General features: G+C 36.6%; 1 protein-coding gene across 1 annotated transcript in view; it reads right to left on the reverse strand.

The window, feature by feature from the left end:
- Positions 1-13,268, reverse strand: part of Cand1 (Cullin-associated and neddylation-dissociated 1) — a 414,848-nt gene that overhangs the window by 341,616 nt on the left and 59,964 nt on the right. Inside the window, exon 5 of the mRNA XM_090392833.1 lies at positions 4,297-4,397. Coding sequence (XP_090248959.1) covers positions 4,297-4,397 — 101 coding nt within the window. The remainder of the gene's footprint in view (positions 1-4,296; positions 4,398-13,268) is intronic.

Here is a 13,268-nt window from a genome sequence, read left to right on the forward strand (position 1 = left end):
ATATCTCTAGACAAGGCAAGATTTTTGTGCTTCAGAACTAACTTCTAGTATTTCTTGACAAATATAATACAACCATAACCACCTCATGTGCCAAAGAATTAGTTGAATAATGTCTCATTTACATCACAGGCTTGAACAGTTTTATTTTGGTACCTAATATTTCCAGATGTATAAAACTGAAACCTTAAATCAAGAAATATAACAGATACCTGTTATGTTTCTTGATTTTTCAGCAACTTATCGTGAAGTTAAAATCTAGTCATGATATCTTATATTTCACCTGAATTCAACATGTAATTCACCAAGTTTCTCTTCCTCGATTTTATTTATTCTTTTTAAATAAGCTTGCAGAAATCTTACCTAGAACACTCAACAGAGTCATTTCTTTGTGATTCTTCTTTAAAAACCAAGCCTGCTAATTCTGAAATTTGTTTCTGGCAAAAATCACTGCTTGTTTTATTTAATAAATTTTCAAAGTAATTAGGCAAGACAGTTGCTATTCAATATAAATCAGAAGGCCTGTTAACCAGGAGGTATAAACTATAATACAGGCATATTCCAGTCATATGACACGTTAGGTTCCCGACCAACTATTGTATAGTGAATCACTGCTTTCCCTCCCCCTCACTTGTAGATGCATGCAATGGTTCAATAATATTTTAAAGCAGTCACATAAGAGTAATTGAGGCAAATAAAGCATTAATTTACATCAACTGTGCAAATGAAAAATTCAGGATAATTTTCACACATATAAAAGTTATTCCAAATAGCTTGGCTTAAGGAAACATGCCAACTAGTTTGGTAATCAATCTACAATTTTAAAAATTTTCCCCTTTCAGTAATACACCCTCTGTCCAAAAAGAAACCGAACTTTTGATAGAAAATAAAACACACAGCAATTATAATTATTCAAATCACTTATTTCAATCAATATACTCTCCTCAGCTCAGATACAGCATTTGGCACGATCAATTAATTCATTAAATGAGTTTTTTTTTTTTATATCGGTTTATGGGATACTGTTGAGGGACGTCGTTACTGCCGCTTGAATGTTTTCAATGGTGTCGTATCGCTCTCCTTTCATCAGCAAATGAAGTCGGGGGGAAGAGAAAGAAGTCACAGGGTGCTGAATCAGGTGAATATGGTGAGTGATCCAACACACAAACTTGGTTTTTGCCTCAAGAACTGTCTCACAATGTTCAAATGATGAGATGATGCATTATCGTGCAAAAGTAACCAGCTGCTTGCATCATGATATTCATGCTGTACGTGACGAATTCTCACTATCAATCACTTCAAACTTCGAAATAAAACTCACCATTGACCGTCTGGCCAGACGGAACGAATTCTTTGTGGATAATGCCCTTGGAATCATAGAAACAAATCAGCATTGTCTTTACTTCTGACTTCTCCAAGCGACCAGATGCCCCTCTTCTGTCTTCAATCAATCTCACGGATGATTTCAGGTTTTCTTTGATGAAATCACTTTTTGAATGTTAACTTCACTCAGTCCAGTTTTTGGATGGCCCAGCTTTTCGTCATCCTCAAGCATCTCATGACCACCGCTTAAACCATTCGTAAACTTGAGTATGGGATAAGCATTCGTCACCGTATGCTTTTTGAAGCATTTGAAGCTTTTGGTAAAACTTTTGTCAAGTTTAACACAAAATTCAATAGCAGCTCTCTGTTTGAAACTCATTTTCCGACCGTTCGTCAAAACACACTGTCACTCTTGGCACTATAACTCGGCTTCTAATGAAACAAATGTCATAAACAGTTGATACAACACTAATGAAGGTTGCCGCTTTCGACAACAAAAAGATACAACAGGTGGTCCCACTAGTTTCTTCTATTTTCGAAAAGTTCGGTTCCTTTTTGAACAGAGGGTGTAAGATTACCAGAATGGAAAAATATTACACTTATGGATACTTTAGTATTAACTAGCATAGCTAATACTAAATAGCACTTTTCACTTTGTTTATAACTGTAACAACAGTGGTGCAAGATAAGTTTATCCTGCAGCCTATCTCAGTGTTCAATACACCATCATCAATAAATTTAATAATCACAGCATGTAATGTAACAGGTTTACGCAACTTCTTTTCACTGGAAGCAACATCACTCCTCTTGAATTTTATCTGTCATTATTAAAAGCAATAAAATAAAGTAATTTTGTAAACAGTTTACAATTCAGAACAAAATACCAAAACACACAGATGCAGTAAGCAATGACACCCTAAACAAACAGTTCATGAAAACTGTGCATTGGTTGATTCATGGGAGTGTCATGTCACTAAAGTCATCATATGAATGAATACAGCATTGTATAAATGGGCACTGGTCATAATTGAAAAGAGTCATATGAGTGGATTGTCATGAAGCGAAGAATCGTAAAGTAGGGTATTGTTGTACCTCCATATTGGAGTGTTTCTGGTCACACACATCTACTTCTGCTGCCTTTCCACATTTCAGAAATCTGAAATCATTGCTCATCTCATTTAATAAATTTCTGAATTAGGTAACACAGCGACTACTCTACATACAGAAGGCCTTGTCAGAAGGGAGAATTCTGGATGACGGGAATAAAGCTTTCATGCTATCCATCTATATATATATATATATATAAAAAAAAAAGGAAATAAAATTGAATGAGAGAATTATAGATGAATTTCCCATTAAGTGTTGCTAACACTTAATGGGAACCCTACAAAGCAATAAAAGAATTTCCATAACTTAGTTGGTAACGATTATGGAGTTTAGTTAAAAAGACCTGAACTTAAACCCATCAAGGATGTGAAGAACATTTAAAGGGCCTTCAACTGAAGGTGAGTGAGTTAAGTGGTCTTATATAGAAGTGTTAGGGTTCTTCTCCCTGGAAACTCAGTTATTTCATTGCACAATATAGAAAAATTTACCAGAGAATACACACGACCAGCAGACTTAACAGGCTCTGCATACAGGATTAATCATTCAATCAAAGCATTCATTATGTTTCTATAGAGCCAAATTATGACTTCTGCATTGCTTCAACCTTGGTATCACCTCTGGGTCTGGCTCCCACTGAAGAGACCTCAATAAAGGTCAAAACCAGTCTGAGTAGTGACCCTTCCCATAATGCATAGCATTATACATGACTACAAGGAGATGTGTTTTGCATTATGGGATACTAAGGCAAGTGATGTGAAGCTTTGTCCACCTTTGCTACGAGTTGCCCCAGTCCCAAAGATACTTCAGGTGCAAACTTTGTTTGCTTACACTTAGATAAAAGATTAAACTAAATATATAATTTATAGTCTAACCAAGTGGGAAAAAACTTCCAAAAATCCATCAGTCTCATAATAAACAAATAGCATGGCTAGCACAAAGCAACTTGAAGGTCACATTATTTCCCTTTTTTTAAGGCTATAAAAGTACTGTACATCAAAAATATGCCACAGAGACAATCGAGAGGGAATTTTACCTCGAAGTTTTGAGATATTTAAACATTCGATACCCAGAGATATGAGTTCTAAATTGACTATTTTATCACTACACGCTTCCTCGTCTACATCAATTCATCCATCAAGGTTTAGCAAAATGGAAGACATTCACTTAATATGCATTCCATTTAAAATAACAGAGAAACTTCATGTGGGAGGATATTATCAAACTGGTGATGAAACCTCCAAAAACATCAATATTATGCCACAACGTAAAACTTTACATAAAGAAGATGCTGATTAAAGTTCATATATTATTTGTGACAAAGGAGAAAAGAAATAGCATACATCAGAAGAAAACAAAACATTCAAGCCATACTGGAATGATTTTTTTTCTCTATTTTTTAGTTAGATTATATACAGATGAAACCATTAATGGGGTAAAATATTACTTAAAACAGGAAAAACAAACATCACTGCTCAAAAAATATCATACTAAAGAGAATAAATTCCAATAAGTCTTATTTTATTTCCATCTTGTATACAGACAATCTGATTTCCTTATCCCACACAGTGAATTTAGAAAACATACCATCACTTTTATATAAATTTTTGTTTATTTTGGAGATGAAAGCATATGCAAGCCAAAAACATAAATCATTAGAATCTAGATATGATGAAGGAATATATTGATGCTCCAATATTTATTAGTTATCAAAGAAGGAAAATAAAATAAAAATAAAAAATTGCATAGACAGTGACTTTTGCAAAATAAAATCTTAACTACAATTATCTTAAATTACATAAATTCTAAAACCTTAACACTTCTCTGCGCTTTAAATATCCAGTGCATCACTATGTTTATCAAACTGCTTACCTTAGCAATTGCATTACTTAAACGACCAGTAATTTTTTTACAAATACTAGCTACCAATCCTGTGGAGGAAGGAGGCAATTCACTGATAACTGTTTTCAGCCCTGAAATATGAAATCAGTATCAAATTAGAAAAATAATCAGAACTGTATTTAAATATACTTTTTGTATAAATATTATATGAGAATCCACTTTAAAAATGTAAATTCTTTTCATGATAGCACAGTTTTTACAAATATTCAATAATTTTTTTTTATAATTTTAATTGTGCAAATTTTTTTCTATAATGAACATAACAGAATATTTCCTTCTCATTTTTCTCATTTATTTATTTGTAATGGTGTGTTGTTTAATATGAGAAAGCAACTAAGGCTATAAAAGTAAGCATATTATGTTTGTTAATTATGTGTTCTCTGAATGGTTTGTCTGTTTTGTGGAAATAGAACCCAAGTCTCCAGGACAAAAAGTTCTACCATCTTCATGAGTTAGCTAAATCAACATTTCTTCACTCCAACCTGCACTGCTGATTGGCAAATTTATATAGGTATGATTTTAATGGACAGCAATTAGGAAATGAGCTAAATAATTTACTATTAAAAAATATAATAAAATAAAATAAATCCCCATATTCTTTTTATAGGACAATTTTACCTGGTTGGTAACCTATGCATATTAGGATAACACAGATGGTAAAGGTTAGGTAAGGCAAGAACACTGCTATGGAAAGTTTTATTATTATTATTATTATTATTATTATATTTTTTTAATTATGTAACACATCCAGGGATTCCAAAGACTCATCAAGGGAGGGCACCTGCTCTACAACTCTCTGTCTCCACCATTCAATCCACCAACTACAACTATCATCATCATGCACACCAACGGCATCTACCACCCATCACCACCAGTATTTTTTTTTTACAGACCATCACAAACATCCATGCCCAAGGCGGGATTTAAACCCACAGCCTTTTGGCTGGAGAGCGATACGCTGACCACTCGACCATATTAATTTTTTCAATTAATGTGGAATTTTTTTTTTTTTTTTTAAATGCCATACAGCCTTTCACAAGCAAGATAGTAATGATGTTACAAAAAAAATAAAAATTATCTACTACCTAAATACTTTCACAAGCATCTATGTTACAGTAAGCTTCAGATCCATAGGTGTTCATAGGTATGGATAAAATCCAGAAATTTTATCCATAAAATTTATGCTTTGTGTGTAATATGGGTGAAAAATATACTATACTTGACAAACTAAATTCTTGTTTTCATCCTTCTTGTGCCATGTATGAGCAGGCACAAGTTTACATGTGAACTATCTTCAGAACTAGGTTATATGTATACAGAAAACAACCGACTTCACATGTAGTTTTTCCATGTATTTCATACCTTCACTGGCCTAACTCCCACTAATGGAACCTCCAAAAAAGAAATAAACTGATCTGGGTGGTTACTCTTACCATGACATGACATTATACACACCTGAGAAGCAAGAGCTATGTATTATGGGATGTTCCAGTTGAGTACAATTGAGAATTTTTTTAAATATACAATTTCTTGTCAAATATAATATATTTTGTTTTGACTGCTCAGCAAAACGGCAGCAAGTATGCATGTTCAAAATAATTTTCAGGATTAAGGAAAACAAAAGTCCAATCTAACTCCACTGGATTTCTTTTAACAGAAATTTTAAATTATTATTTTAATAACTTGTGCACTGGAAGTATTAAACAATCAGATACCAACATGCAATAGCACAAAACAGACAAAATAACGTGTTCTCCAACATCCTTTATTTGGTGACAGATGGAACTTTGCAATTAATGCTGGATTACCAAAGTCTCTGTTTTCTCACTCCTTCTCTTCCTTCTTTATATAAATGACTTTTTATTTAATATATCAAACCTATACATAAGAGGCAGAAGAGCCTATAACACATCACTGTCATTGATGGGGATGCAGGTGATGGTTAGGATAGTTGTTTAACATTTTTCTTGAAAAGTTGGAGGTTGTAGTTGTTGGGAATGAGGAAAGCAGTTCCAAAAGACAGTGGTAGATGGAATACAAGAGGAAGAAGGCATGGTGTATTTGCAGTTGTACTGGGAAGCTGCTGTTCTTGTATTAACAAGACTAACAGAAAGTGGAGAAATGATGGTTGCCAGCTCAATAGAGAAATCCAGGGATGTACTTGAAGAAAAGACACAGATCTGAAACAGCATCTGCAAGACAGAGGTCAAAAACAATGAGGGAGAGACCATCTATGAGCTGTATACTTCCTCTAAATAGCATGGAAAATTTTCAGAGAGATTTTAGGTGCACAACCCCAAACATGTGAAAAGTATTCTAGTGATGAGTAGTGGATTTGTGATGTGTAAGTTAATAGCTGGATGTGTAAAACTAAACATAATGAGCAGAAAAAAATAGCCTGCAAAATACCTAGTTTTTTGCAGGCTGAGGAAGCAAATGGTCTACTGATGTGATGTATTTATGCCAGAAGAGGGTGGAGAATTGTGCTAAATGTCAGCCCAAAGAGAGAGAAAGATTTGATCCTGTCTGGTGATTTGTGTATTACCGAGGGTAAAGGTAGGTGAGCTGAGATACTTTAGTGAGAGAAAAGGCAAGAATGCATTTTAGTAGCATTAAAGGTGACTGACGAGGTTATGCTCGCTCCACTGAAGGACTGTATAGAGATCACTGTTTAAAGCAATGTTTCCCAACATGGGCAATTAGAAAATGTTGCATTCATCACCTACTCAAAAAACTCACCATTGTCAGCGATAAATTGTCGATGTTGCAACCCTGACTTTCCGAGAAAAAAAAGCTGACATCACTAGTACAGCAGTCAACATAAATACAGTATCAAGAACTCTCAGAAAAGCAAAATAATGAGTCTATTAGAACTTTATTCAATATAAAAGGAACAATGGCATGGCTTTCTGATGAGACAGAAACGAAATACCGAAATTCAACTAGTTTTGCAAAAAATACTGTTGCTCTTCCCGTCGTCATATTTAGTTGAATGTGGCTTTAGTCTGTAAATGACTTGCTACTGAAAAAAAGAAATCATCTGGATATCATGGGGATTTGAGATTGAAAATTACTATATTAGTACCTCAAATAAACTCTTTGCAGACATCAAGCTCAAGGATCACATTAACTTGGATTTTATTTATATTAGACTTTTTCAGAACTTGGCTGACTATTATGCTAGAGGGGGGGGGGTATCAAAATCTTTGGGACATGATCAAAAAAATGTTGGGTAAACACTGGTTTAAAGCAATGGTTACAGATGATATTGAAGGCTTAGGATGTTGGAATACTGCATGCTTTGTCAAATGAATAGCGTGTGCTATCATCAGTAAAGCTGAAAGCTGTGGATAGGAATAGTGGTGAATGAGAGTAGATCATTTATGTATAGAAGAGAGAGAGGGTAGGTGATTAGAACAAAGCACTGAGGCACTCCTGTATTGGTAGCAAAGCTCAAGGAGAGGACCCATCCATCATGATATGCAATGAATGACCAGAGAAAAAGCTGACTATCTGTAATATATAAAATATATTACAGAAAATGGCATGTGGTTTGAAGGAAGGCAATTTACTGAACAGGTCCTTATGCCAGATGTTATCAAAAACTCTGAACCTTTCCATGTGGCAAGTTTCCAGTGGTGGGTAATGTAAGGCAAGAGGCCAGCCATGGATCTAGATTGGTAGATCCATATTGGTAGTTGCTGATTAACCATTTTAGATCTCTTGGTAGTGGAGATGACTATTGAAAACTCCCCCCCACACACACATTTTGAAGAGAAGTGAGGTGATAGTAATCTGTCAGCAGTAGTCTGATTGACTTCTATCCCCACTTTTTTGGATAGACTGGATGTATGTTTGCTTCCACACACTGAAACGGTGGGCAGCTGAGTGCATAGAAGATCATACAGAATAGGACCAATGCTAGCTCTGGAGCACCACTGGAGAGAAATGATCCAATGGGACCAGAAGACTTTATTACCTAAGTTATTTAGTAGAAGCAGTGCTTAAGGGTCAAAGCTGTATAACTGAGAGGAGACCTTCACATAGCCTTTAAAGGAACCAGGGCTGTGACCTAATGTCCAATCCAATCCACACTTTCTCGTGGTGCATCCTGTTGGGTATTTACCTGGGTACTGAATGAACGAGGATGGGCTGGCAATTTGGGATTCAGCCGACCAAATTGTATTCTTACTGGCATAAACCAAAATACAAAATAATGATACAACATGACAAAATTTCATGCCGGCTGGGGCGTCGCCCGGTTAAACAAGGCCCATGTTGTTTTCGCCAGGGAACTAGGGCAAACAGTGAAAAGTCAGCTACTGGAACAAATCTGAAAACACATCCCAACTCAACATCACCAGAGTTAAAGATCAGTACTATCAACATAAGAAGCCTGAATGGCAAAGAAATGGAACTAGCTGAGGAATTAGATAAGTATGAGATTGACATAATACGGGTGACTGAAACAAAAAAGACAAAAACTGATGAGATCTTTCTGAGCAATAAATACAAAATGTTATATTCAGGCAATGACAATCAAGGAAAAGAAGGAGTAGCCATAGTATTCAACACTAAATACGAAGCTCATCTTCTTGAATGGCAGGCAGTCTCAAGTAGAGTGATGTGGGCAGATATTGGAATGGGGAACTGGACAATGAGACTTATTTGTGACTATAATCCCACACAAGGTTCTACTGAGGTAGAAGTGGAGGAATTTTTTGAAGCTTTAGAGAAAGCAACTGACACAATGAAAAAGGAAAAGTTGGTCCTTGTTGGGGATCTAAATAGCAGAGTAGGAAAAGATTGTCAGACATACAAAAATATTTTGGGAAAATTTGGAAAAAAGAGCAAAGCTAATAATAATGGCAAATACCTGTTGGATTTCTGCTCAGGACATGAACTGGTTATTACTAACACCATGTTCCAACATAAAAATGTGCACAATTTCAAATGGAGAGAAGAGGCAAGGAATAAGAATACCTCATTGCCTATGTTATTGTTGATAGGGATGTTTTCTCACTGGTGCAGGGCACTAGAGTGTACAGAGGATTTGAAATTGAAAGTGATCACCATTTAGTCTTGACCAGGATAAAACTGAATTTTATATGAAAAGAACATGTAAGAAAGTTTTAAAGTGAATAAAAGTTGAGCAGCTCTCAGATGCGAACTGTAGACTAAAATACATAAAGATTATTGAAGAACAAATAAAAGAGTTTAAGAACAGGAACCAAACCTTGGAGATTCAGTGGCAAGCCTTCAAGAAAACCCTAATTGATTCAGCCAGAGAGGCATGTGGTGAGGTTGTCTGCAAAGATAGAAAAATCAGAACTCCATGGTGGATACAGGAAGTTAAAGAGGCAGTGAAGGAAAAGAGATAAGCATATCAAAAGTTCCTGGTGAATAAATCAGTTTGTGCTTTTAGAGAATACAGAGACAAACGTAAGAAAACTAAACACTGTGTAAAACTAGCTAAACAAAAGCCGTGGGAAGACTATGGCAAGAAATATCAGCAAGATATTCTAGAGGCTGTTGAAAAAGTTGAGAAATGGATAAAAGAGTGCTGTAAAAGTAATTAGAGATTATAAAAGTGACATGAAAACTGGAGAAAAAGATATTCTTGATGTATGGAGCAATTACTTAAAAAAATTGCTAAATGAAACAGGAATGCAATCAGGAATACATATCCATACTTGATGTAGAAAAAATCATCAAAAGCCTGAAATGCGGAAAGGCAGCAGGAGTAGATATTCGACCAGAAATGCTCAAGAATGGAGGTATAAGTCTTGAAGTGGCTGCATTGGATAGTTCATAAGGCCTGGACAGAGGGACGATTTCCTGATGATTGGAATAGAGCTCTCATAGAAAATCTCTATAAAAAAAGGGAAATAAAACTGAATGAGAATTATAGAGGTATTTCCCAAATGAATTTACCTGGTAAAATTTATTTAAGTATACTTGAGAAACAGTTTAGAAGGAAAGCTGATGAAGCAGCTGGATTCAGGCCTAATAATGGCTGCCAGGATCAGATTTTCACTTTATGACAAACAGTTAAGAAATCATGGGAATATAACAAAGATCTGTATTTAAGTTGACAAGGTGCCAAGAGAAAAGCTACTCAAAATGCTATAGTTACATGGTGTCAATGGGGCATTATATCAAGCAATACTTAGTCTTTATTTGAGTTGTAAGTCAGCAGTTAGAATTAAAGTACAGAAAGATGGCTTGATATTAAATCTGGTGTCAGACATGGATGTACATTATCCTCTCTGTTATTCATTATCTATATTACTATTACTATTATTACGGGCAACTCCAGGGAGTCATTAGACTCATCGAGGGAGGCCCCAAATCATATTCATCACAACTATTCAACATTCATACAGTATCTATCATACCTCACCTTAAACTCATTCACTGTCACAGCATCCACCACAGACTCAGGGAGCACATTCCACTCATTCACTACTCTAAAAGTAAAGAACCCAGCTCTAACACCTTTACTAACCACACTTTTGCCCAGTTTCCATGGATGTCCCCTGGTCCTCCCACAACCAGCCCTGTTCTCAAAAATATCTTCTGAATTAATTTTATAGAAACCCTTCAGTAATTTGAATGTCTCAATCATATCTCCCCTCCTCCGCCTATCAACCAATTTTTGCAACCCACAAATCCTCAACCTGTTCTCATAAGGTTCATTCCACAGACCTGCTATCATCTTGGTCACTCGCCTCTGGATCATCTCCACCTCCTCCCCATCAAGAAGAAACCTAGGTGACCAAATCTGGGCACAGTAGTCGAGATGGGATCTTATCAAGGCTCGATACAGAGGAACAATAACCTGCTTGTCAACGTATTCTTCAGCAACCAAGTGATTTGATGAGCTGATTTGGCCACTTTTGCAATGTGTCCCCTAAATTTCAATTCCTTATCCACCAACACTCCTAAATCTCGTGCCTCATCAATTTCCTGGAGCACAGTTCCACCAATGCAGTAAACTGCTGCCAATCTTTTCACCCCAAAATGCAAACCTTACATTTTGCCACATTAAATTGACATCCATTCTCCTTAGCCCAGACCTCCAATCTATCCAAATCATCCTGCAAAATTCTGACGTCATCTGCATTCACTATTGCCCTACCCAACTTCGCATCATCCGCAAACAAATGAACTGTTCCTCTCAGATCCTTTCCTATATCATTAATGAACAAATTAAACAGCAGTGGTTCAAGAACAGATCCTTGTGGCACACCACTAGTCACAGGCCATCTTGTGGACTCCTGAGTAAACCACTCTCTGATATCTCTCCGTCAACCACCCTGCTATCCATCTCACCAACCCTATGTCTATCCCCATATGCTGCAATTTATTGATTAGAATTCCATATGGTATCCTGTCAAAGGCCTTAGCAAGGTCCAGTAGAATCACTGTAAACCCATTACCCTTATCCAGTTCAGCCGTCACTGTGTTATAATATGTGAGCAAGTTACTGAGGCATGACCTACCCTTCACAAAACCATGCTGTCCCCGATACAGTATCCCATTTTCTTCTATCCAATCTTGTATTTTCCTCTTGACTATTTTCTCTAAGAAAATAGTCAATCTTGATAATGATTCCTGTTATGCTGATTGGCAGGTAATTTTCAACAGCAGCCTTGGAACCACCTTTGTGCAGCAGAACTATTTTCCCCTCTTTCCACCCCCTTGGGACTGACCCAGTCCTGAGGCTCAAATTAGACAAAATGGTCAAGGGCACTGACAATTCTTTAGCCGCTTTACGTACGACACGAGCTGGTATACCATCCAACCCCACAGATGTATTGATATTGAGGTTCTGTAATAGACTAGTTACCTCTACTTCATTCATCACAATTCCAGTATAAGCTGCTGGTATACCATCCAACCCCACAGATGTATTGATATTGAGGTTCTGTAATAGACTAGTTACCTCTACTTCATTCATCACAATTCCAGTATAAGCTGTTGGTTCTTCCATTCCTGCAAAGTCACCACCTGAATGATATACTCTTGCAAAGTGCTCGCTCAGTAATTCCACAATATCGACTGATTCGGTTACCTCCCTACTCCCCCTTGGGACTGACCCAGTCCTGAGGCTCAAATTAGACAAAATGGTCAAGGGCACTGACAATTCTTTAGCCGCTTCACGTACGACACGAGCTGGTATACCATCCAACCCCACAGATGTATTGATATTGAGGTTCTGTAATAGACTAGTTACCTCTACTTCATTCATCACAATTCCAGTATAAGCTGTTGGTTCTTCCATTCCTGCAAAGTCACCACCTGAATGATATACTCTTGCAAAGTGCTCGCTCAGTAATTCCACAATATCGACTGATTCGGTTACCTCCCTACCCTCAGCATTTTTTAAGATCATTCTACCATGAGCATTTTTCCTTTTACTTGCAACATGTTGAAAAAACTGTTTGGGATTCTCTTTAGCCTGCATGGCCAATTTTCTTTCGTAATCTGCTTTTGCTTTTCGTACCACCCTTGTTACCATCCTAGCCTGAGCTTTATACTGTTCCTGCGCCTGATGGTCATCTTTCTCCTTAAATTCCCTCCACAATTGTTTCTTTTTTTGCAGCTCAAGCTTAATAGTGTTATTCATCCATTTAACCCCAACTTGATTTATTATTCGGACTCTTGGTATACAGTCAACCATTGCCTCCTGCAAACAGTTCTTAACCACCTCTTATGCACTATCAACATTCAGCCCTTGCAGTTTTACATGCCATGGCACTGAGCCAAGTACACACACCTAAGCTTGTCATACTTACCAGCCAGGTAATTCCACACGTACCCTGTCTTAATTGTAAATTCCACTCCTTTAGTCACCCCCCAAGTCATGACCTTATGGTCACTCTCACCAATTGGTGGCAACATGGTCATGTTCGTTACAGCCACATTCTCAGTTGCAA

Source organism: Typopeltis vanoorti, chromosome 5, assembly GCF_054136105.1.
Source record: "Typopeltis vanoorti isolate ZY-2024b chromosome 5, IOZ_Tvanoo_1.0, whole genome shotgun sequence".
Classification (NCBI taxonomy): domain Eukaryota; kingdom Metazoa; phylum Arthropoda; class Arachnida; order Uropygi; family Thelyphonidae; genus Typopeltis; species Typopeltis vanoorti.